The sequence below is a fragment of the Uloborus diversus genome, chromosome 2 (assembly GCF_026930045.1).
Source record: "Uloborus diversus isolate 005 chromosome 2, Udiv.v.3.1, whole genome shotgun sequence".
Lineage (NCBI taxonomy): Eukaryota > Metazoa > Arthropoda > Arachnida > Araneae > Uloboridae > Uloborus > Uloborus diversus.
The window spans coordinates 22,636,715-22,659,081 of record NC_072732.1 but is presented as its reverse complement, the minus strand read 5'-3'; the positions used below and the strand labels follow the sequence as shown (position 1 = coordinate 22,659,081).

At 32.3% G+C, this 22,367-nt stretch overlaps 1 protein-coding gene across 1 annotated transcript; it reads right to left on the bottom strand.

The window, feature by feature from the left end:
* Positions 1 to 3,402: 3,402 nt before the first annotated feature.
* LOC129216901 (prefoldin subunit 3-like) lies at positions 3,403 to 21,834 on the bottom strand. Its single transcript, XM_054851117.1, has 6 exons — positions 21,570 to 21,834; positions 19,021 to 19,148; positions 15,243 to 15,309; positions 14,782 to 14,880; positions 9,741 to 9,879; positions 3,403 to 3,787 (listed from the first exon to the last, which is right to left on the bottom strand). Exons 1-6 carry the CDS (start codon positions 21,642 to 21,644, stop codon positions 3,717 to 3,719), a joined length of 579 nt encoding a protein of 192 aa, XP_054707092.1. The 5' UTR covers positions 21,645 to 21,834; the 3' UTR covers positions 3,403 to 3,716.
* Between the last annotated feature and the right edge of the window lie 533 nt (positions 21,835 to 22,367).

Sequence of the window (22,367 nt, the reverse complement as noted above, 5' to 3'; positions counted from 1 at the left end):
AGCTTAGGGCCCCCGCTTTGTTGGGGCCCCTAACTCCCAAAAAAATGTGATTCATTCCTGAAAAAATGAAAAGTACTTGAAAAATTGAATTTCATTTTCAAGTACAGTGAAACTTGTCTGTAACAATAAACCTGTCTATAACGATATTTTCCTTGGTCCCAAGCAGAATGACAGCAATAAATAATCAAACTGTCTATAATGATAACCTGTCTTTAACTATATCATTTTTAGGTCCCAACAGTATCGTTGTAGACAGGTTTTACTGTACTTGGAATCTTGAAAATTCGGAAAAGTTTTACTACAAACCTTGAATCTTAAAATTCTTAACACATAGGTAATAAGGGTGTGCGGGGGGGGGGGGTGAAAATACGTCAAATTAAACTCCTTGCTAACATTATGTATCAAAAATGTAAAAATCATGGTTCTTCGTTTCTGTAACATATTATACAAATACAAATGTGACGACCAGCAACAGGCTCTGGGCCCAGCTATACTGGTCCTAGTCAATTAATTAGTCCCCAATGCAGATCAATGGCCCTCTTAAAACTATCTACTCCCTTACTCATTATCACCTCTTCCGGTAAACTGTTCCAAGGTTCCACTACCCTGCTAAAATAATAATTTTTCCTAACATCCGTATTAGCCTGAGATTTAAATAGCTTAAAACAATGACCCCTTGTCCTGTTTTCAGTGCTAAACTTCAGCCCCGTAACATCTTTCATTTTAATAAATTTAAACAACTGAATCATGTCCACTCGGTCTCTTCTTTGCTCAAGACTGTGCATTTTTAGCCTTCTAAGCCTGGAATCATTATATTCTAAATGAGAAAGTCCATTTAACAGCCTTGTAGCCCGCCTTTGAACCCTTTCCAATACATTAATGTCTTTCTTAAGATAAGGAGACCAAAACTGAACAGCATACTCCAAATGGGGTCTTACCAAACTTCTACATAAGGGCAGAAGAACTTTAGATTTGTTTGAAATAGATCTATTGATAAACCCAAGCATCTTATTGGCTTTTATGACTCACATGTTTCACACCTTGCTATTTAATTTAATCCTGATTGCTATATTTTGGAAATTCTTTTGCATTGCTTGCTTTTTTTCTTACTTCAACTGCATATGGTAAATCTGTTAAGGACAAAAAAAAAAAAAAAAAAAACCACAACTTCCATTCATTTTCTTTTTCTGCACTTGTGTAATTAAAAAAAAAGTTGTTGCAATGAGAAACCTGTAGTTTATTTTTTCTTTTAAATTTAAAATAGCTATTTCTTACAAAGTTAGAACAATACTAAAAAACTATACAATCAAGTACTAAAATGTCAGAGACAGGAAAGTGCAGATGCAGTGTCTTAAATAATTTTAATTGTTAATGAGTCCTTAAAAATAATTAGATAAGTTTTTGAAACTCTTAAGCGAAGTCTACTTCAATTTTATTTCTTATTAAGTTTATAAATAATTATGAATTCTCTGTATGGGCAGAATGTTACTCTCGTTACCTATTTTTTAAATCTATTTTATATTTAATTCATTGTTATGTTGATGGGTTGAAGGCGTGATCAAAAACTAATTGTATCGAAACCCAATCCAATGGGAGCGAGTAATAATGCCTTTTCTCCTCCCTTGCTCCTTCTCTGTGTCAACTGCTGTCATTGACTTGTCGATCCCAAAACAATTTTTACTGTGCATTGTCTTATTTTACAAAAAAGGATACACATAAATCTTGAAAAGTTTTGTTTGTCTGTATTTTCCTGGTATTTTTGTAGTTCCAATTACCTCTCATAAAGACTTCGAAACGCAGAATTTTAAATCTATTTTTAAAAATATCCTCTGGGGGAGAAACCACCGAACCCCCTAAAATGGGAGATATTCTAAGCCCCACTTAAAGGGGAGCCCTGTAACACCCTCTTGATATCGTTGCTCCTCTTAAAAGGTTAGGCTAAAGAGGACAAAAGGCAAAAACCATTAAATTTTTTAAAAAAAAAAAGTAAAAGCCTGGCCTTAAGACAACACAATGCCTGGGGGGGGGGGGGGCACACTTAAAAATGGCCTCCTTCGCCACCGATAAAATAGCTGTTCGGACTACAAAGGGGGCTCCCATATCTGAAACAGCTTAGTCCCCCATTAAGTCTAAATCCGGCTCTGAGCATCCAACATATCGAATGACTTGTTTGACTCAATAAGACGATGGTACCAAACAGCACCTACCTTGTTTCTTACATTTTGGCGTTTTTTGCAGCAGTTGGGTTTCAGTTTTTTAAACATTCTTTATTTTGGTTTGTTTTAACTTGTGATGGACAACAAAATTATAGTGTGAGTAATACACACTTAGCAAGCATTTTAGATTGCTACACAAGAATGGTAAATTTAATTTATTGCTATTATATCAACCTGCTAGAAAATGTTAGAAGTTTAAGTTCAAGAATCAGAAAACATTTAATGAGATTCAAAAATAGCGGTAAAAAATAGTCGTTTGTTACTTTAAAGTCTAAAGTTCCCTCTATCGGCACTTTTTAAACGACATCTTTGAAATTTATTTTCAAGTAAATACTGATAAAAATAATAATTTTAGCAAAAACCGCAACAATTTTCCCGTTTTTTATGATCATTAGAAATTTTGGACCGTCGCCCAACTCCTTCAGAAGACGTTGGTGACCCTTATTTTTGTTTACTGTATCTTGTTTGTTCTGATGTGTACTATCACATCTTAAAGTTTGCCCAAGAGTTCAGAAACATCTATATATATAAAAATGAATGTTTGTCTGTATGTCATCCATGAACTCAAAAACTACCCGGCAGATTTGGCTGAAACTTTCACCGTTTGTTATTTTTGGTACTGGGAATGTTTATAGACCAGTTCGAAAAAAATCCGATCGATAGTTCCTTTTTTATTCCAATTTAAGTCACAATCCATTGGATAAATACGAATAAAATTAACGGCTGCAGAAATTAATTCGCGTGAAAGATCTCATTGATAAGAAGTTAGCTGTTGCCATTTTTCTTGAGTTGGAACAAATAAATTCTTTCTTTATTGTTTTATGGCTTTTCATGCAACGGGGGGATTTAAAACTTTTTCTATTTGATATTTTTAGCGATGGATTGATCTTGCAAACTGCGTGAGTACAAAATTTGAGTATAGGCACGGCTTCACTTGATACCTGGACCAATTATTATGAAAATTGCTATATATATGTATTTTTCCACGGAGAAGGTGCATACTATGCTCACAGAAGCCACTCGCCACCAGGTGGCACTGCAGAGTAGCAACTTCTGCCCTGTTCAACCGATCAGTATAATGATGTATTTTTTTGTTTGCGTAGCAACACGCATCAGGTACAGCTAGTCCTGTATAAAAAGATGCAAGTAAAATTTGAACTGGAAAAGAAAATAAATACATGGAACATTAGCAGTTAAATAATTTTATTCATCAATTAGACAGAAAATTAAAGGAATAAATGTTAAAACAGCAAGCCAATAGATAGTCAAATAATTCAAAATTTTAAATTTTTATTTGGAGCTGCAACACATCAGCATTATTAGTATCGTTCAGTAGTATAAAAAAGAAACACATATCTTTTTTCAATAAAAGTAACAGAAAAGAAAATTGTTGTGAGTTCCAATTAAATAAACAAACATGCTCGAAAAGGCTATGCAAAAATGGGAAAACGTTTAAAATGGTTCAGATTTATTTCAAAATATCTAATGAAAAGATGCATTTCATAACGTGGGCTGTTTTTCTTTTTCTGCCGCCCTGCGTTTTACATCCCAATTATATACACGTGCCATATCTGAGGATGCAGTTAAGATTTCATAAACATACATTTTGACAAAAATCACACAATTAATACAAATTAGACACATGAAATATGCTTATTTTCCCCTTCAATAAATAATTAAAGAAACATATTAAATTTCGATCCTAGTGAAGCACATTTAAAAAATTTGAGTATAAATCTTTTCAGATAGGGCATATTGAAAACTTTTGGCTAAACATGAAACAACACCTGAACATTTTGCACCATTTTGCATCATTCTTAAAGTTCAATCATTTTGGCTTCACTGAGATTTTTTTCCATCCAAAAACAGACTGAATTGGAAAGGAAAATTTACAAAATTACTTTTGATTTATTTAAGAGAGACCTAATAAACAACAATAGAATCAGGGTTGGTGAGGTTTTTCCCACCCCTGGTAAATACCATGGTAAAACCGGATTATTAAAAACATAAATATAAATTCAAAACAATATTTACAAATGTCAAAATTGAGTTTTAAATAAATAATTGTTTGAAAGATTAAAAAAAAAAAGAAAAATTCACAAAAACGGACAATGACGTGTATTTATAAATATTTACACACTACACAGACTACAAATCATAATCCTATTCTCCGTCTTTTACTTCCACATTGGATTTTAGCATCATGTAACAAAACACTACTTTAGACGCTTTTTGCAAATTTTATTCAAGTTTAACAAATTATTTGTTGCTTTTCTTGACGACCCTGGTATTTTTAAATTTAATAATTTATTTTATTGTGATCTAAAATACTTATTTAGGAAATTAATTATTGTTAAAAAGTTTTATGAGCAAATTTTATGCTTTATGCAATAATTCTTATTTATATTCCTTTCCTACGGAATAATTTTCAACCCAACAGAAATTTGTAATAACTATTTATTTCTTATCTTCATTTTAAAATATTTCTTACATATTTATGGTTTAACCAGTTGGATGGGACCCTGAAAATTTTGATCCAGACAAGAAATCGAGCAATCACTGGTCCAGCACCCCAGAGGTATCGTTTCACTTGGAGGACTTAGTGACCACGAGCATATTTAATGTGCCCCAGTCACCAATAATGAAGGTAGTTGATCTTCGATCGGCTAGGACCAAACCCAGGACGAACTGAGAGCAGGGTTGGTTAGCAAGTTTCTGCCGAGGTGGTTAAAACCACTGGTAGAAACCGGTTAAAACCGGCATGGCAGAAACTGGCAAAAACTCACAAAATGAAAAATTAGTTCTTTAAATACAACAGAAAATGCATGGAAAAAATAATTAATTGTTAAACGAAGCACTGTAATTTTATTGCAAAATTATCACAATTCAAAATCAAATGTTACATTGTTGGGACCCTGCAGTTGCGTCTTCGAAAAGGTGGTTTCTAAAATCTAAACAGGTTCTCAATTTAATATGCACAAATGAGAAACTTAAGAATACAGTAGAACCTCTCAATAAGGGACACTAAGGGGACTAGAAATTTTGTCCCTTAAATAGAGGTGTCCCTTATTCGGAGGTATTTGAGTATTAAGTAAACTAACCGAGTATGGTTTTATAATTAATTAACGGAAAAAGTCAAAACTTAAGTTTTAAAAATGAAAATGTTACATACGAATATGTCACCAAAAAATTTCAGAGGTATTTAAGTTTCAAAATTTATAAATGATTAAATTTTGATCACAAATTTGTTGAGGTTAGGTTATGAAACATACAAAAAATATTTTCAAGTTATTCCTTTACTTGAATTTCATTGATTTATTGTAATTTTCGATACAATACAATGCAAACTAAAGTTTCAATTAGTGTGCACATTTCAAGTTTTCTACATAAAGTTTGTTATGGTCGGTACACAATCTGTCAAAGCTGAGTCTAAGTAAATAAACTGCTGAGATTGAAAAGCATGCGTGTAAATGTCAGCAAGAATTTTACAATACATAGTTACTTCATTGTTCATGTTGAAGTGAAAAAAAAAAAGTTAAAAAAAAAGTTAATTTTTAGACAAAAAGTTAACTTTGAATTCAAGTAAATTCAACACTTGTTACTCATTTATACATGAGTTTTTGTAATTTTTCTCTGAGACTGTCCTTTGAATGGAGTGTCCCTTAGTCGGAGGTAAATACACGGAGGTCCCTATTTAAAGGGACTGGGACCAGAAAAAATGTCCTTTAAATAGAGGTGTCCCTTAAAGGAGGTACTACTGTATTCTTGAAACAGAAGAGCTAGCAGACAATGCATCAAGGAGCAAGCAATGTTCGTGAAACTCATCTATTGTATAACTGGTCCACCATATAGTAACTGGGGTTGTGGTAAAAATTTGAATAGAAAAATAAGTTTTGAGAAATGGGGCCAATTTGTTTTGCAAAGCTGTGACATTAGGTACAAAATTCTAGGCAAGTAAAATTCTGGCACTTTCTTCTTGAAGCACATGACATTACAATTTCAATCACAAACAATTTAGAGGAAGCATATAAATGAGCAAATGACAATCAGTAATGCCCGTTCAATTCTGTATGTCCCTCCTCTTTCCTAAGCTCTTCCGTATGATTTTTTTATCCTTTGTTAAATTAATCTAAATACTATGAGCCTCTGTAATTGAAAAGTTCACTTTCTGAACTAAATCAAGGGCACTAGCATGGGATTTTATTTGTTAAAATGATGAAATGATGTTTAATTTTTTAGTTGACTTAAACAAATATCATTTGCTAATTACTTGAGTTATTAAAGACACTTTTAAGTTTTTGCCAGTTTCTTCCGGTTTTTACCGGTTATAACCAGTTTCTGCCACTGGCACGGCAAAAACTAGTTTCTGCCGGCAGAAAGCCAACCCTAACTGAGAGTATCACATTCGCTGGCTAACTTCACTATTAAAATATGAGAGCGTAAACAAATGTTGTATGTAAGGCTACCTTCTCATGAATGGTTGCGAGTTGAAGCCTTACACCAGTATAAGTGGATGCAGAAAATTCCACAGAAGATAATTTGCTTGGGCTCATCTTCTGTAGGGCTTTAGTTAATGGAGACCACAATTGAGAATTACAGAAACCCCTCCAACAGTTATTTTAAGAACAGGGTTGGGTTTTTTGCCGGGACAGTGGAAAAAACCATGGAAAAAAAACGGCAAAAATGGAAAAAACGGCAAAAACCTAATTGCAAATAAAGTAGCATTATATTGTTAATCAAGAAATAGTGACAATATAATGCAAATAATGCACTTTAATATTTTAGTTATGTCTCTCCATGTTACTTCTAATTTATAAGGTGAAAAATAAATTAAAAACAAATGTTGGGATTGCAAAACTTAAGATTTTAAATGTTTGCTAAAACATTTTTTTCAGAATGAGCCAACTTTTATTTCTTTTATTTTACAGTTGCATCTTGATTAAGGATACTTTATACAAATATTTAGTATTCTGTAAAAAATGCTATAATAAACAAGCTAATTACATTTTCATTGTAAGTTAATTATTTGTCTTAGATGTTACAAACTGAAATTTTATGTTAATGTTTAAAAATTTAAACGTAAAAATGCTCCATAACTTTAAAAGTAAGTTAAACCTTAATTTTTTTTTAAACTATAAAAATAATTGAATTAAAATTTTATCAAAATCTTTTCATGCTTTTACTTTTGTATAAAAAGGAAAAAAACTGTCCGTAAGTTGTCAACACAAAATCTATTTTTGAAACTGTGGCAAAAACCTATTTTTGCAGGGCGAAAAAAACCGCGGTTTTTTCCGCCCCCGGCAAAAACTTGCCAACCCTGTTTAAGAAGTTAAATTTAAAACTTTCCAAAAGTTAAACAGACATTAAATAATAAATATAAAGTATAACAAATTAAATTCAGGGTGATTACTGAGAAAAAGATTTCCAGTCTGGTTTTTAAACATCTTCTGCTTTTTTCAATTCAAAAATGTTTCGTTTTACTTTGCTTTCTATTTTTTCTACAATGTTATAAGTTTTTTGTTCAACACAGGCACTGTTTTTTTTTTTTTTTTTTTTTTTTTTTTAACGTCTAGAGACTGCTGATATTATTTAGAAATTTAATCTAATGGGAAAATTTAGAGACCATTGAGGTATTTAGGAACTGCTGATCTCATGCATATGACTAGGCTTGCCAGATGTCCCGGTTTGACCAGGACAGTCCTGGTTTTCAGACAAAATCCAGGTGTCCCGGCCAATTTACTTCACATCCTGGTAAAAGATAAATTTGATTACAGATGTCCAAAAAAGTCTAAAAATAACGTAAATCTATAAAAAAAAAAAAAAACCTCTGTAATTGTTTACCAGGGTTAAAAGAGTGCGTCTTATACTTTGCATGTGCCTGACAAATGTTTTTCCTATCTCCTGTAAAGCAGCGATTATGTGACTTAAGTTAGTCGGGCTGTGAGGTACAGATTTATACCAATGACTGGTAAAATTAATATCAGATTAGCTTGTGAGGAGTTTTACAACAAGATTAAAAACAAAACTCTAAAAACGTCCTAGCCAATACAAAGAACATTTAAACATTGTTCACACTTTAAGTTCACACTTTCAAAGTTTTTCTTCTTAGTAAAGTAACTTTAAAATACTAACAAGTAGGAAATGAAATGTTTAAATATATCTGCTTGCATATGTATTATTTATTACAACTGGTTTAGGTTCTTAATTAGTAACCATTTATTCATAGCATTCAGAATGCACTAATCTCTAAAACACTCTAAAAAACCAACCAAAGGTGTGTACGCTTTTGAATACTCACTACGGTTGAACATTTCAGAAATCTGGCAAGCCCACTTATGACAATTTATAAATCTATACAAATACAAATACAAAAGTGACGACCAGCAACAGGCTCTGGGCCCAGCTAGACTGGTCCTAGTCAATTTACAATCCCCAGTGAAGATCAATGGCCCTCTTAAAACTATCTACTCGCTCGCTCATTACCACCTCTTCCGGTAAGCTGTTCCAAGGTTCCACTACCCTGCTAAAATAATAATTTTTCCTAACATCCAAGTTAGCCTGAGATTTAAATAGCTTAAAAAAACGACCCCTTGTCCTGTTTTCAGTGCTAAACTTTAACCCCGTAACATCTTTCGTTTTAATAAATTTAAACAGCTGAATCATGTCCCCTCGGTCTCTTCTTTGCTCAAGACTGTGCATTTTTAGCCTTCTAAGCCTGGAATCATAATCTAAGTGGGAAAGTCCACTTATTTGCCTTGTAGCCCGCCTTTGAACCCTTTCCAATACATAAAGTGTCTTTCTTAAGATAAGGAGACCAAAACTGAACAGCATACTCCAAATGGGGTAATATATTTTTTTTATTCCAGAGAGTGTTAAAATTGTGTCATGTGACCTAACTTCTTTTTACCACTAGAGAATGAAGCACTATTCAAGATTACCACACAATGCTAGATTACACAGTCGGTAAGCTTTTCGTAATTATCTCATATTTTTCACCTCTAGTTAAAATAGGATGGTTCAATATAGATGCAGATTTTAAGGGGATACATTTCCTAGGGGGGGGGGGGGTTCACGAACTCATTTCCACATATAGAGGAGCAGACACAGGTAACTTTGATAAAGATTACATAGGTATAACCAAAATGAAATATATCTTTGAATTTTGAAAATTTTAACTTTGATTTCATATATATATATTTTTTAAACTTTATGGATAACAAACATTTACAGAAGAATTTTTTCTACAAACATCCATAAAATGATAGGGGGTTAAAAAATTATGTATGAAATAAAAGCTCTTTATTGTTGAAAGAGTTGTGAATGAATATTTTAGCAAGTATTAAGGGTAATGTATGAGGCTTATTCAAATGCAAGAAACACTCAACAAAACAATTTAAGACAAAAACTAAAAACTACTGAGAAACATGATTATTGGAAATGTTTAAACATATCAACAAGAAAATAAATTACCTTTCCCAAAATAAAAGCATATTTTCTTTTTTTCCCCTCACCATAAAAGGATACTGACTTCAGTAGTTGTAAGCTGGTCTCTTAAGAAATCAAGGTCATCTTCTAACTGTGATAGATTTTTAGTGGCTGTCTGTAGATTTTTCGTTAAAAGTCCTTCAGCATCTTTTAAACTGTATTCTAACATAACGTTGGCCTACATTATAAAAAAAAAAAAGGTTCAAAACAAGCACCAGTAAACAAATTCACATTTTATAGCATAAATTTTTTTTAAACATCATTATAGAATGATATTTTTTTCTTTAAAAATAAACACATCCTGCACTATTTAAATATCATGTACAACATAGCCAAAATCTGTGATCGGGTAACGCTCTGACGTCACCACAATAAAATTTGCGCCGTAGCATGTTAGAGGGCATTATATCATTATTGGAGCACGTAAAATTCAGTGCTTTTATTTATAATGTAATGACAGTTTTTTGCAGCATTTGAGAAGCAGAGAAATGCTTTGTTTTGACAAGACGGAACAAGATACTAAACTCTCTCACCGGTCAAGCAATGAGAAGAGATTCACTTGGCGGTACGTTTTCAGCTCAAGTCAGTATGGCCAGGGTTCGAAAATATCATGATATCTTCGAAAATATCCAATATTTTAATATATATCGGATATTTTGATCTATATCTGATTTTTCAATCAGCACAAACTAACGTCTTCAAAATAGTAAATGCATCCTCAAATCTCTTTTTATTTTATTATATTATAATTACAATATATAGACTTAAAATAAAGGTTTCTTTCATTATTTATATCTAACATTTCATTTCACATTTCGATCAATTTTAATAGAGTATATTAAGCACTAGCTGCTTTACTCAGTTTTCTTCTGTTAGCTACTTTTACAGTTTTATGATTCAAAAATAAATAATATGCATTAGTCGGTGCACAGTCATAACACATTTTTTTTTTCCGAGCAATGTTTAATAATTGATTAGGCACTTTTAATCCACTATAATATTAAAATCTGTTCGCGTCTGCCTGTCTGAAGATCTATCTTCTCTAGAACCACTGCGAATCGGGAGTCAAACGAGATACCGATCCATTAGAAATTTTCCAAAGAAAACAATAGGACCAATCTCGTAATTGTGCGACTTTAATTAGCAGAGATATTAATTAAAACTTTAATTAACATAACGTTATTCTGGAATTTTTATTTCTTTCCTGTTGCCATTTTGCATATGGCTGAGCAAATAAAATTTTAATAATTGTGTCAAAAGAGATTTTTTTGGCTGCTGTCCAAATCTTAAAACAACGTTTCCATCTAGAATTTCATTTAAAATTAGTTTAAAATTGGTTGCCCTATTCGGACATAGCCTTTATTTTATCGTCTGTCCTTTTTTTATTTTTTACATTCAACGTTCTTAACTCTTTTCAGCATATGAAAGTTGTTTCTTTAGCTATGTTTATTGATTGTAGTGTAAGTTTATTATTCACCGATCTCATATTTTGGTACATTTAGGATGTGCCAATAATTATGTTTATTTTGTTGGACTTTTTCTCGTCACATGGGTGAGTTTTCGAATTTTAATAACTCTCTTTTTCCTTCCTGTTTCTATTTTCGAAATACAGTTTGTATCGTTAAAAGAACACGTTAAATTACGATTGTTAGGATTTCTTCAAGTGAAACAGAGCTGAACAAAAAAGATTGTTTTTAAGGATTTTAACTAAAGCTAAATTGGAATCTGATGACTTGGTATTACATTAATGCTTATTGGTATTTATTAAGTCTTGGTGCTTTAGTTTCACGTAAGCAACCAAAAAGTATGTGTCATTTTATGTAAAAAGCTGATCGTAATAGTACATACAAATGTTTCAGATATAGTCTATCAGATTTAATTCAGTTTCAAGTGAGCACAGATTACAATTGATAATGCATGTATTTTTATCTTTTGTGCTAATTGAAAATATGCATAACTTGCATTATCGATAACTATGATTAACGTTAAAGAGATTTTTGCCAAAAATAAGCTCTACTGGTGCTTTGCAAACCTTGCATTACGCGTATTTATTTACTCCTTAGCGCTTTAGAAACTGATGTCAGAGTAATGCAAAAACATCAATTGGACATCTCTTTCGTTTTTTACGTAGCCCGTGCAACGCCGGGCACACAGCTAGTATGAATTAAAATTGCTACATTACTAAAAATTTTATGAATATAAAATACATGTAAAAAAGGAATATTATATAACTTTGTTACATTAATAATGTATTAATGTATCATAGAAATATAGTACGTAACTTTTTGGTTATTTTTAATAATAAATAAACAGTTTTACCAATATTAATCTACTTTTTATATTGAAAATACAGCCTCAGTGGAAAAAATAAATATCGAAAATATCACAATATTTTCAAAATAAATACCGGATATAGTTCGTGATATATATCATGATATATATTGACTGATATATATCGGCGAACCCTGAGTACAGCAAAACAAGATTCTTTATTCAGTTAAGCATTTTGTGTAAATTCAACTAAACTATTTTCTCTAATTACATAATTCAAACTAAATAATCTAACTGAGGTTTAAATAACAAGTACAACCATGTAAATATATGAATGACGAAGAAATTTGCACCTATCATATTATGACTGGTGATGTTTTCTAGATTAGGTAATATAGCACGAGATGTGTCAATAAAAAAAGAAACAGTAAATAGGATACGGTAATAAACATATGGTCATTAGGACCAATTTGCACCTTTGCACTTAATGTAAAGTTTATATTTAGAGCATGAACCATTCTGGTATTTTTGAATGTTACTAAAGTCCAAAATCACAATTGTCAAAACATAACCAAATAAAAAACTATTTTAACAACGTGGAAATTAAAAAAATATATCCTCTCATGAAACATATGAATTTACTTTTTTTTCAATCTATGTAAGCATTTCTCTCTCATCAGAGGCAACGAGTGGGGCTTACAAGTGCCGGGGCAAACTTTTTTAGAAAGTTGAAGACATTTTAGGCTACCTTGAGTGACTAGTAGGAGAGGGGGGGGGGGGGTTCTGATGTTCTCTCGCCTAAATGTTTTGGAATTGTAGTTTAAAAAACACCGTTTTAGTAGTTTATTCAACGTTTGAGAAACTGAGAGGAGTTTCCAGGGTTGTCATCAATTTTTTTTTTTTAATAAACCGTCATTAAGAATCCTCATACATATAATAGCGAATGATCAAGTAACGCTGACCTCATCAACAATGGAACTCGCACCACGGCATGATAATTTGACACACAATATGTTTTGGTAATATTTGACATGGCAGGGAAATGCTCCATTTTGACAGGGCTGAACTGGATCCGGTATCTTGACTCTTTTACCGGTAAGACTCATTTTAGGATAATGAAGAAACATAACAATGGTCAAAAATGAAAGCTATCTCTACCGCATTTTAGGGTTCATGCACTGGAGTTAGGGTTAACATTTCAACTATTGAAATATTACCAAACAGGCAATTGCTTCGTTCAAATGCAGAAGCAACTTTCACCCATCATACCTTGATGAGCAATTTTCTAGTATTAATGATAAAAACGAAGAAGTTTGGACTGTCTTTGCTAATGTAAGGATAAGGAAGGCCAGTCCTGGATAAAAATTTTAAATTAGTGTCTTAAAGACATAAATTAAAGCCATATTTAGCAAACTTAGGGCAAGTGGTTTGGCCGTCTCTTCCCATGAAGTTTAAAATGTTATTTCAGACTTCTCTTTGGCTGACATAAGGAGGAACGAAAGGGATTAGAGGTACTCCTAGTATTTTTTTTTTTTTTTTTGAACTGCTGAAATCCTAAGAACTTAGTCTTCAACTTCCTTTGGGAACTTCAGAAAAAAATCTCCAGATTTTTTTCCCTTAACTGGAGTCTTAACGCAATTTTATGCTATCTAGAGGTATTCAATTCCTGAATCCCCCCCCCTCAAACTGGAGTCTCTATAATGCAAACTTAGGTCATCTTTGAATTTAAAGGAAGGAGGGAATGCGGTCCGGGATTTTCTCCCAAAAATTTTTCAAAATTGAAGAAACTGAGAATTTAAACAATATAATTGCTACATTAATGTTTGGGTTATCTCACCCAGAATGTTTTGAAATTAAAATCTTAACGTTGAGGCAATATTCAGTGATGAAAAAAGTGTGGGGGCAGTTGCCCCCCCCCCCGCCCAACGCCCCCACCGTCTCTCATATGTATATATATCAATTTGAACACTTCAAATTTTACGGAAAATCTTTCTAATGAAGAAGCAGTTTGCACTTGTCATACTTGGCGGGTGATTTTCAAGTAATTTAAATAAAGAAAATGCTTCAAAATGCCTCCTTTTTAATTAAAATAATAATAACAGCAGCATCGAGACTCTTGCTTACACTTATTAACATTTTAAAAACTAGAAGAACGCATTACAAACTATAAAAATATTTAAGCTTTCTGCAAATTACACATTTTAATATATAATTTCACCAGAAAACAATGTTTACAAATACAACACAAAACCTGAATTTTAAATACATCATAATAAGTATCTGTTAAAATGTATATTTTTGAAAAACATAGCTCAAGTTAAACCTACTCAGCACAAGCATGGTACCAATTAAAAATAATCACTCTTTATGAACATGAAGTATGATTACCAGTCAATTTCGATAAATAGAACTACACTGGCTCCAAGAATCTTATAAGTTTTTTTCAAACAATTTAGCACATTCTGGACCAGTATAGCAAAATATTACAAATTGAGTATCCATTTTTGAAAATTGATTGTATTATCAGATGCTTTAATTTTCAAAGGTAATTTTTTTTTTTTTGACTGGAATAGACTACATATGTTACTACATAGTTAAAATATTACTAGGTAAGTGGCGCTAAAAGCAGGGAAAATATTTCACCATTTTACTTTGACTCCCATTCCCCTGCATATACTTAGAAGGAAGGATTGATGGTAATAGTGGAGTAAAAATTAGTTTTAAAGTTTGTGACACATGGAATTGTAATGTAAAGCAGAAAATGTTATTTTGAACGCACACATCCGTTTCACAACGTTTTGATACTTACCCCTAACCATAAGCCAACTTTATTGGTAGGTGGAACCTTTGCCTTTATGTATAAATCATCACACACCATAAATTGTGTATCAAAAGTATCTTCATTATCCTAAGTAAAAAACAAAAATATGAATGGTTAATTTATGAAATGTATCAAGTGACACTTGAGAAACAAATACTGCCATGAGAATATAAAGCCCAGTATCTGCATAAATGAGTTTTTAAGATGTTTGAAAAAACACGATTCAGATTGCAATCTAACAATAGGGAAATGTTAGAATTTGACGTTTTTTTCGTGCTTTATTTTCAGCATTAACCAAATAAGCAAGCTGATACAATAAAGCTGAAGTACAATCAATGAAAAAATATAAAAAGAAAGAAAGGAAAAAAGAAAAAATTGCAGTAACTACTGCACTATACCTTCCCAAGGCAGTATTGTTTGATTAGTTTTAATTTGAAGAGAAAATTTACCTTTTTTGTATTTATAAGTTTTAACATATCAAGCGATGTTTTGATATCTGGTATTTGCCTTTTTAACCTAGAGGAGAAAATTCAATTAGAATAGACCAGGTAGAGTTACAAAAAGAAAAATACATCAAAATAGTAATTAAATACTAAAAACCAAACAAAATAATCAGTCAACTTTGAGAGTATGCAATAATTTGGTTGCATTCACTCAGCAAAAAAAAAAAAAAAGAATAAATATTAATTGTATATAGTTTTCAAAGATATTTTTAAAAACAACCTTTAATCTGCCAGCCCGTGAAATGTTCCTCTCCAAAAAGCATTTGTTACCAATTACAGTGAAACCTGTGTAAGTTGACCACTTGCGGTGCAGTACTTTGGTGGTCAACTTAGAAAGATGGTCAACTTATAAAGGGGGTAATGATTTTTTTTTTTGTCATTTCTTGCACCATGTATTCATTTTTTGACTAATTGACACTTATTCTTTCTTTTCAACTCACTTTCATTGTTTAGCATTACTTTGAAACAATAATTTAAAATGTTATTCAATTATTTTTAGAGATTATTTTCCCAGAATGACATATAATGTGTCATGCAAATTTAAAGTTTCAGTAAATTGATGAAAAAAAAAGTCTTATTGTTTTTGAAAAGTTACTCATTTGGTATTAATAGTTCCTAAAAATTCATAGCTAATTAAAAATTACAAATATTTCGCTTTATTTTTTTGTCACATACATTTATAACCCCATGATAATCTACTCAAACTCAAAAGGAGGTTTAGTTATGCTGCTGTTTCATTTAGTTAGTAAAATGCTGATCTGACATCAAAAATATTCTTGGAAAGCTATAAAAAAATAATAATAAAAAAATAATAATTTGCTAAATAAAATTTTAAAAAGTAAACCAAGTGGTCAACTTACAAAGGGTTTTTACAATACTCCAAACCAAATTTGGTGTTCATTAGTGGTCAAGATAGACAGGTGGTCAAGTTACAGAGGTTTTCCTTCATTATATAAGATAGGACTAATTCCGTTCCAGACAAAAGCGGTCAACATAGGCAGGTGGTCAACTTACAAGGGTGGTCAACTTTACAGGTTTTACTGTACTACATATGTATCACATTTCAGGAAGAAAAAAAAAGATTGATATTTTAAAACCAGCTTTTACAGTTGACGTTTGATGTATCAATACTGTCAATGTTTTGTTATTGAGGCTGCATCCATTGTTCTACGGCGCAAAACCTTATTTTTTTCTAACAACATGAGAGGACCATCGCAACTTATTATTGGCCTAGCATAATGGAAATATTTTTAATTAAGTGCTCATTGGTGGAGGTTGACTGAAACATTCCCAATTTGAAATCACCAAACATTATAAATTTCCCTAGTTTGGAAAATAGAGCATTAAGAAAATTATCTTACCTATTTTTATTATTTTTTTAACAATAACAAATTTTGCATTTAAGACGCAAAACAATAAAATCCTGCACTGTGACATTTTGCAGCAAAAAAGCCGTTAAGTTATGGAACATATTGTTACAATTTCTGTAAATAGTAATTATTTTTGCGATTAATTTGATGCAATCTAGCTAAATTTGGCGTTTATTCCATTATTTTTCATCTAAAATTATCTTAGTAACGTAACCTGTAAATAGTTTCTTGTAATGCACATACAACTCCCTGACATTCGACTGAAGTATACGCTCCCCCTATTTTTCATTGATAAGATTCGTGAATGAATAAAAGGAAATTACGAGAATCATTTTGAATTTTGTGGAAACTTCTTTCGAGATTTATAAATAGCCACAGCCGAGGACGGGGGAGTCAGTCTCGAGTTAGTTTTTGCTTGTGAATACAGTGAAACCTGTGTAAGTTGACCACTCGCGGTGCAGTACTTTGGCGTTCAACTTAGACAGGTGGTCAACTTATAAAGGGCGGTAATAATTTTTTTTTTTTTTTTTTTGTCATTTCTTGCACCATGTATTCATTTTTTGAGGAATGCACCCTTACTCTTTCTGTTCAACTCAGTTTCATTGTTTAACATTATTGAAAGTGAAACAATAATTTAAAATACTATTCAAATAATTTTGTTAGTTTTTCCTTGTTTTTAACTATATTAGACACTTTAGTTTTAGAAATTCCATATATGCCAGCTAATATTCTCTGGCTTTTTTCATTTTCAGTTAATTTTAATATTTCATACTTTTTATTAATCTCAAGTTCAGCTAACTTTCTTTTTGAAGCCTTTTTATGTAAAACTTATAGCACAAAGAGCAACAAGCTCGACTCTGCCAGTTCATAAAGGCAAAATCAAAATGTCCTATCTCTTAATCCCTTGCACCAGAAAAATGTAACTTTACTCATTAGCAGGCCCAGATCTGCGTACCCGCAGTGCGAGAGGCCCGCGTCCTCAAAGGGGCTAACAGCCCTAGAAATTGAAGAAAAAATAGAAACCCCCCCCCCCCCCTAGCACGAAGACTTATTCACTTTACTAATAGACACTGCTGGCCACCATGGAGGGACCCTACATATTTTGTTGCAGGGGAATCAAAATGTATAGATCCGGGCCTGCTCTTTTTAGCACAATTCCTGTGTTATCACAACATATTGCAACTGAAAGGAAATATTTTGAACTTTTGAACCTAGATTTTGAACTTTCTGACACCTATTTTCATTGAACAGAGTACGAAAAGCTATCTCAAATAGAACAACAAATGAAAAACAAGTTTGGAGAATAAAGAGCAGCATTAAGCTTTATGCTGCTGTTTAGTTAGTAAAATGCTGTTCTGTCATCAAAGCATTAAAAACATTCTTGGAAAGCTATGAAAATAATAATAATAATAATAAAAAATAAATAAATAATAAAATAATTTGCTGAAAAAAAAAAAAAAACCAAGCGGTCAACTTACAAAGGGTTTTTTACAATACTCCAAACCAAATTTGGCGAACATTAGTGGTCAAGATAGACAGGTGGTCAAGATAGAGAGGTGGTCAAGTTACAGAGGTTTTCCTTCATTACATGAGATAGGACTAATTCCGTTCCTCACAAAAGCGGTCAACATAGACAGGTGGTCAACTTACAAGGGTGGTCAACTTTACAGGTTTTACTGTAGTGTCAGCGTTGCGTGAAGAGCATGTATTGCTCTGTTTTGTGAAGCCTTTTGAGCTGTATTTTTGCATAACGATGCAAATACGTGTGTAACCGTTGAGTTTACGGTGTTGACTGTTATTTGCTTAATTGCTGATGATTGATTTAGCAGTTGTAACTACGCTTCCTGTACATAGCTGTAAATAAATCTCCTGTGTTTTCTCAAGAACGGCGTCGTAATCTAAAGGAAGTTTAAAGTTGTATCACGAACTCTTAACAATATACAACACATATTGCATACCTAATTCAACACTGCCACAAATCAAAAATTGTCCATTTTGAGGTTATATACATGTTCTGGTGCAATTTAATTAGTTCTATTAAAATGCAAAACAGCCACTAGTGGAAAAAATTTTTTTGGCTATGCGTTAAATGTTATTTTTGAGATCTATCAGTATGTTACTATAAGAATTTAAGCTAAGGCGCATTACATTTGAATTGATTTTTCTCGAAAAGTAGTTTTTGCAGAGTTGTACTAGGTGTGAGATATAACAAACAAAATTATATTATAGTTGGAACAAACCTAACCTGATAGTATTTCAAAGGCAATGCAGACCTTAACCATGGCATTATGCTGCTACCAGGTTAGGTTTGCCTCAGTCACCAGCAATAAAATGCAATCATCATTAAAACTTACGTTTTCTTTTTTCGCAAAAGATTCATTTCCATAAATTTGTACTTGCTATGCTGTTCATCTAACCTCCGAAGAACGAGCTCGGCATTTTCCTGATTTTCTTCCTCTCTCATAAAGCTTTCGACATCTTCCTGCATACACAAACAAATTTTAGATAAAAGTTTGCAAAGCATACCAAGTTTAAGATTTTTTTAGAAATGGAGGAGGCAGTAGGAAGCGGTTGTAAATAGTAGGCAATGAGTAATGAATTATAATGCTAGGGAATAGTAGTAAAAGTGAATACAATCTGATTCTATTAATCTGCAGACACCCAAATAATAAGTAAAAATATTCAAATAATATATGCAATATATAGCCAGTCAGGTTATGACATCCAGAAACAGCAGTTTTGTTCTAAAAGGGCTGGCTGTGGGTATATTGCATGCAGTTCTGCCTTAAACCTCGTTTAAGGGTGATAACTTACAGCTCAATATTTCACTAATGTTTGCTTTTTAAAACACAAAAAAAAAAAAAAAAATCTTCATTGATATAAAACGCTAAAACTTTTGGTATCAACTTTGATGACTAAAACTTAATTTTGGATTGCATCAAACCATTTCTCTCCTGACACATTGAAATCCTCACAAAGGAATCTACCAGTTTGTTGGCACTCTCAGCTTCAATGAGATGACACCTGCCTCCCTAGTTATTCACTATCCCAAACTGATGAGTGCATAATAAGGCTGAAACTGCAGTGTCTGGACGTGATAATAGGGCTGTCGGTACATTGCATGTAATTCTGCATTAATCGTTTTTGCTACTTTGAAGTTTCAAAGTAGATATTATTTTGTGCTAGTCTGGATGGTGGATGTGTATATATATTAAATTTAATAGAATCTGCAGGCCCGTTACCTTGAATATTTTCAGGGAGGGGTATCAATGGGTATGTACTCAATGCATATTGTATCAAAAAATGACAAAAATCATACCAAAACTTAGCTATTGTTCATTTCTTTCTGTATTTGGTATCAGGAGTGTCCATATGAAGTGTCTAGCATTAATTAAACTAATTTTTGAAAGAACTCATACCATGTCTCATCTGTTTGATATTAAAATATCAAACATATCCATTACAGAATCAAAACTAAGTATACTAAAGCATTTTCCAAAGTGAAAAAATCTATAAATTCTTTATGTTTGCAATCAAATATAAAAACACAGAAAATGGTTCAATTCAGGTAGCGAATATCACGAAAATAAGTTCCATTAAGACAAACCACCATGTTACCATTGCAGTACCAGCAAATCTGGCTACCTATCTCAACATATCTTGTCTTTATGACAAGATTTCAATTGTTGAGAGTTTTTTTTTTTATCATTAGGTACTGTAGGAAAACAGGGTTGAGATAAATCACTTAAAACCTATGATTAAACAAAAACTGTTGGTGATGGAAAATTTTGATTGGATATTTGAAATCAGTTCCAAAAATTACCCCAGAAACACTATATAGCGTTTCGTGCACAAAAATCTTTGTTGTTGTTGTTTTTAATCTCCCCTTGGTCTGACAGAGTCAGACCAAATCGATGAAGCCGTTGACCCTTATGAAATCTGACGCTAGCAGTGGACTGTCGAATATGTCATTCCAGTCCAATCCCAGGCAGCTCAAGATATGCTGTGGTGATGCCTGGTCTTGTTGGCATTTAGGGCAGATGGGGAACCTTTTTGGCGCTTCCACAGAAAGTGAGACTTTTCAGATGTCCACTGGCGAGGCGAGACAGAAGGGTGTTAGTCTGCCTGTCACAGGGAAGGACAAGAGATTGTCCTGGACTTTTGCCTTTGTACCAATTGTGAGATGGAGGTGTTAACCATTTTTCTTTATTATTGACTTTTTGCTTGGAGAACAGTTCTAGATAGATGAGCTCCGAGGTGAAAGGTGTTGGATGGGCAAGACTCAAAAAATCTTTGTTTACCAGTGTAATTAAATATATAAGAACTAATTATATTTACTTATTAATGCAATAATGTAAATAAATACATGCATTAATTAAAAAAATACGTTAATCATATAATATAAAAACTTAAAAACAAAAGTTTAAAATTTGTTTCCCACATGTTTTGATACACAGGAAACATAATCGTCAAGCAATTAAACCTATAATTTTAATATAAAATCCCAAGACTACATCATGATGATCTAAATTTTAAATTGGTTGAACTATTTTCTCATTCATTTCAACACTAAATAGCTTTTATAAAATTTTCGAAGAAAAAAACTGTGGTAGTCACACCTTTATATTCTTGTATCAGTGTTCATTATTTAATTCACCGAACCAATTCATCCTCTTTCAGAACTGATCATGTACTCAATAATATAATAATATACTACTTAGAAAATATGTAAACATACGACGTAATTAAGAATTATAAAGATGTAAAAAAAGCAAACATTGATTTTTTGTCCCAAAGCACATGTGCTTTTAAGTACGTCGTATGAGTTCTGCAAGAGAACAGGTTAAAGAAAAAGCCAGTAATGCAATTTAGAGCACAAAAAAGTATGATTATATATGCTTACAACAAAAATTGCAGCTGGAATTCCAAGACTATTTTTTGGTGCACCTTCTTTCTCTTTTTCAGTACCGGCAGACATTATCACTTCAAGTTATGTTATGAGATGAGATTAAATATAAATATCAATTATTTTTTTCGGAATATGATTATCAAATACAGTTTAGGGACGACGAGTGGATTTGGTGATAGAACAATTTTTCAACAAATATCTTGACACTTGAACATTCCCTAAACTAGATTAGCAGAAAGTATTTCAAAAAGAAAATAAGCACAAGACCACAACGAATGGTTAAAAATCGAACCGAGTCTCGTTTTTCCGAAAAGGCTCGTTTTTTTGTGCTGCCATCTATCGGTAAGAAATATTAGTAAATAAAGGGAATATATTAGCACAAATTTTATTGTGCTCGAATTACAATAACGACAGAGACCAGTGGCGGCTCGTGGGAGGGCGGAGGGGCCAGAGGGGGGCCCGGGCCCCCTCAATTTTTTCAGACAATAATTTATAACTTTTTATGTACAATCTTTATTTTCGTGCGTACGCGTTTGAAATTAAAAAAAAATATATATTGTACCGAATGTATATATATATTCCTGCGTATAATCCGCGGATTATACGCTGCAGCGGAATTTCTGTGTGGGTGATGGTGTATTTTTTTTCGTTACCCGGCCTATATGTTGTTTATTTTACGCAGCTTGAATGTTCTTAAGTGATTCAGGCTATGTGAAATAAGTAACATACAGTAAAGGAAGAAGCCATTATTTGCGCAAGATTAGACCGTTTGTTCCTTTCTTGAATCTTTGT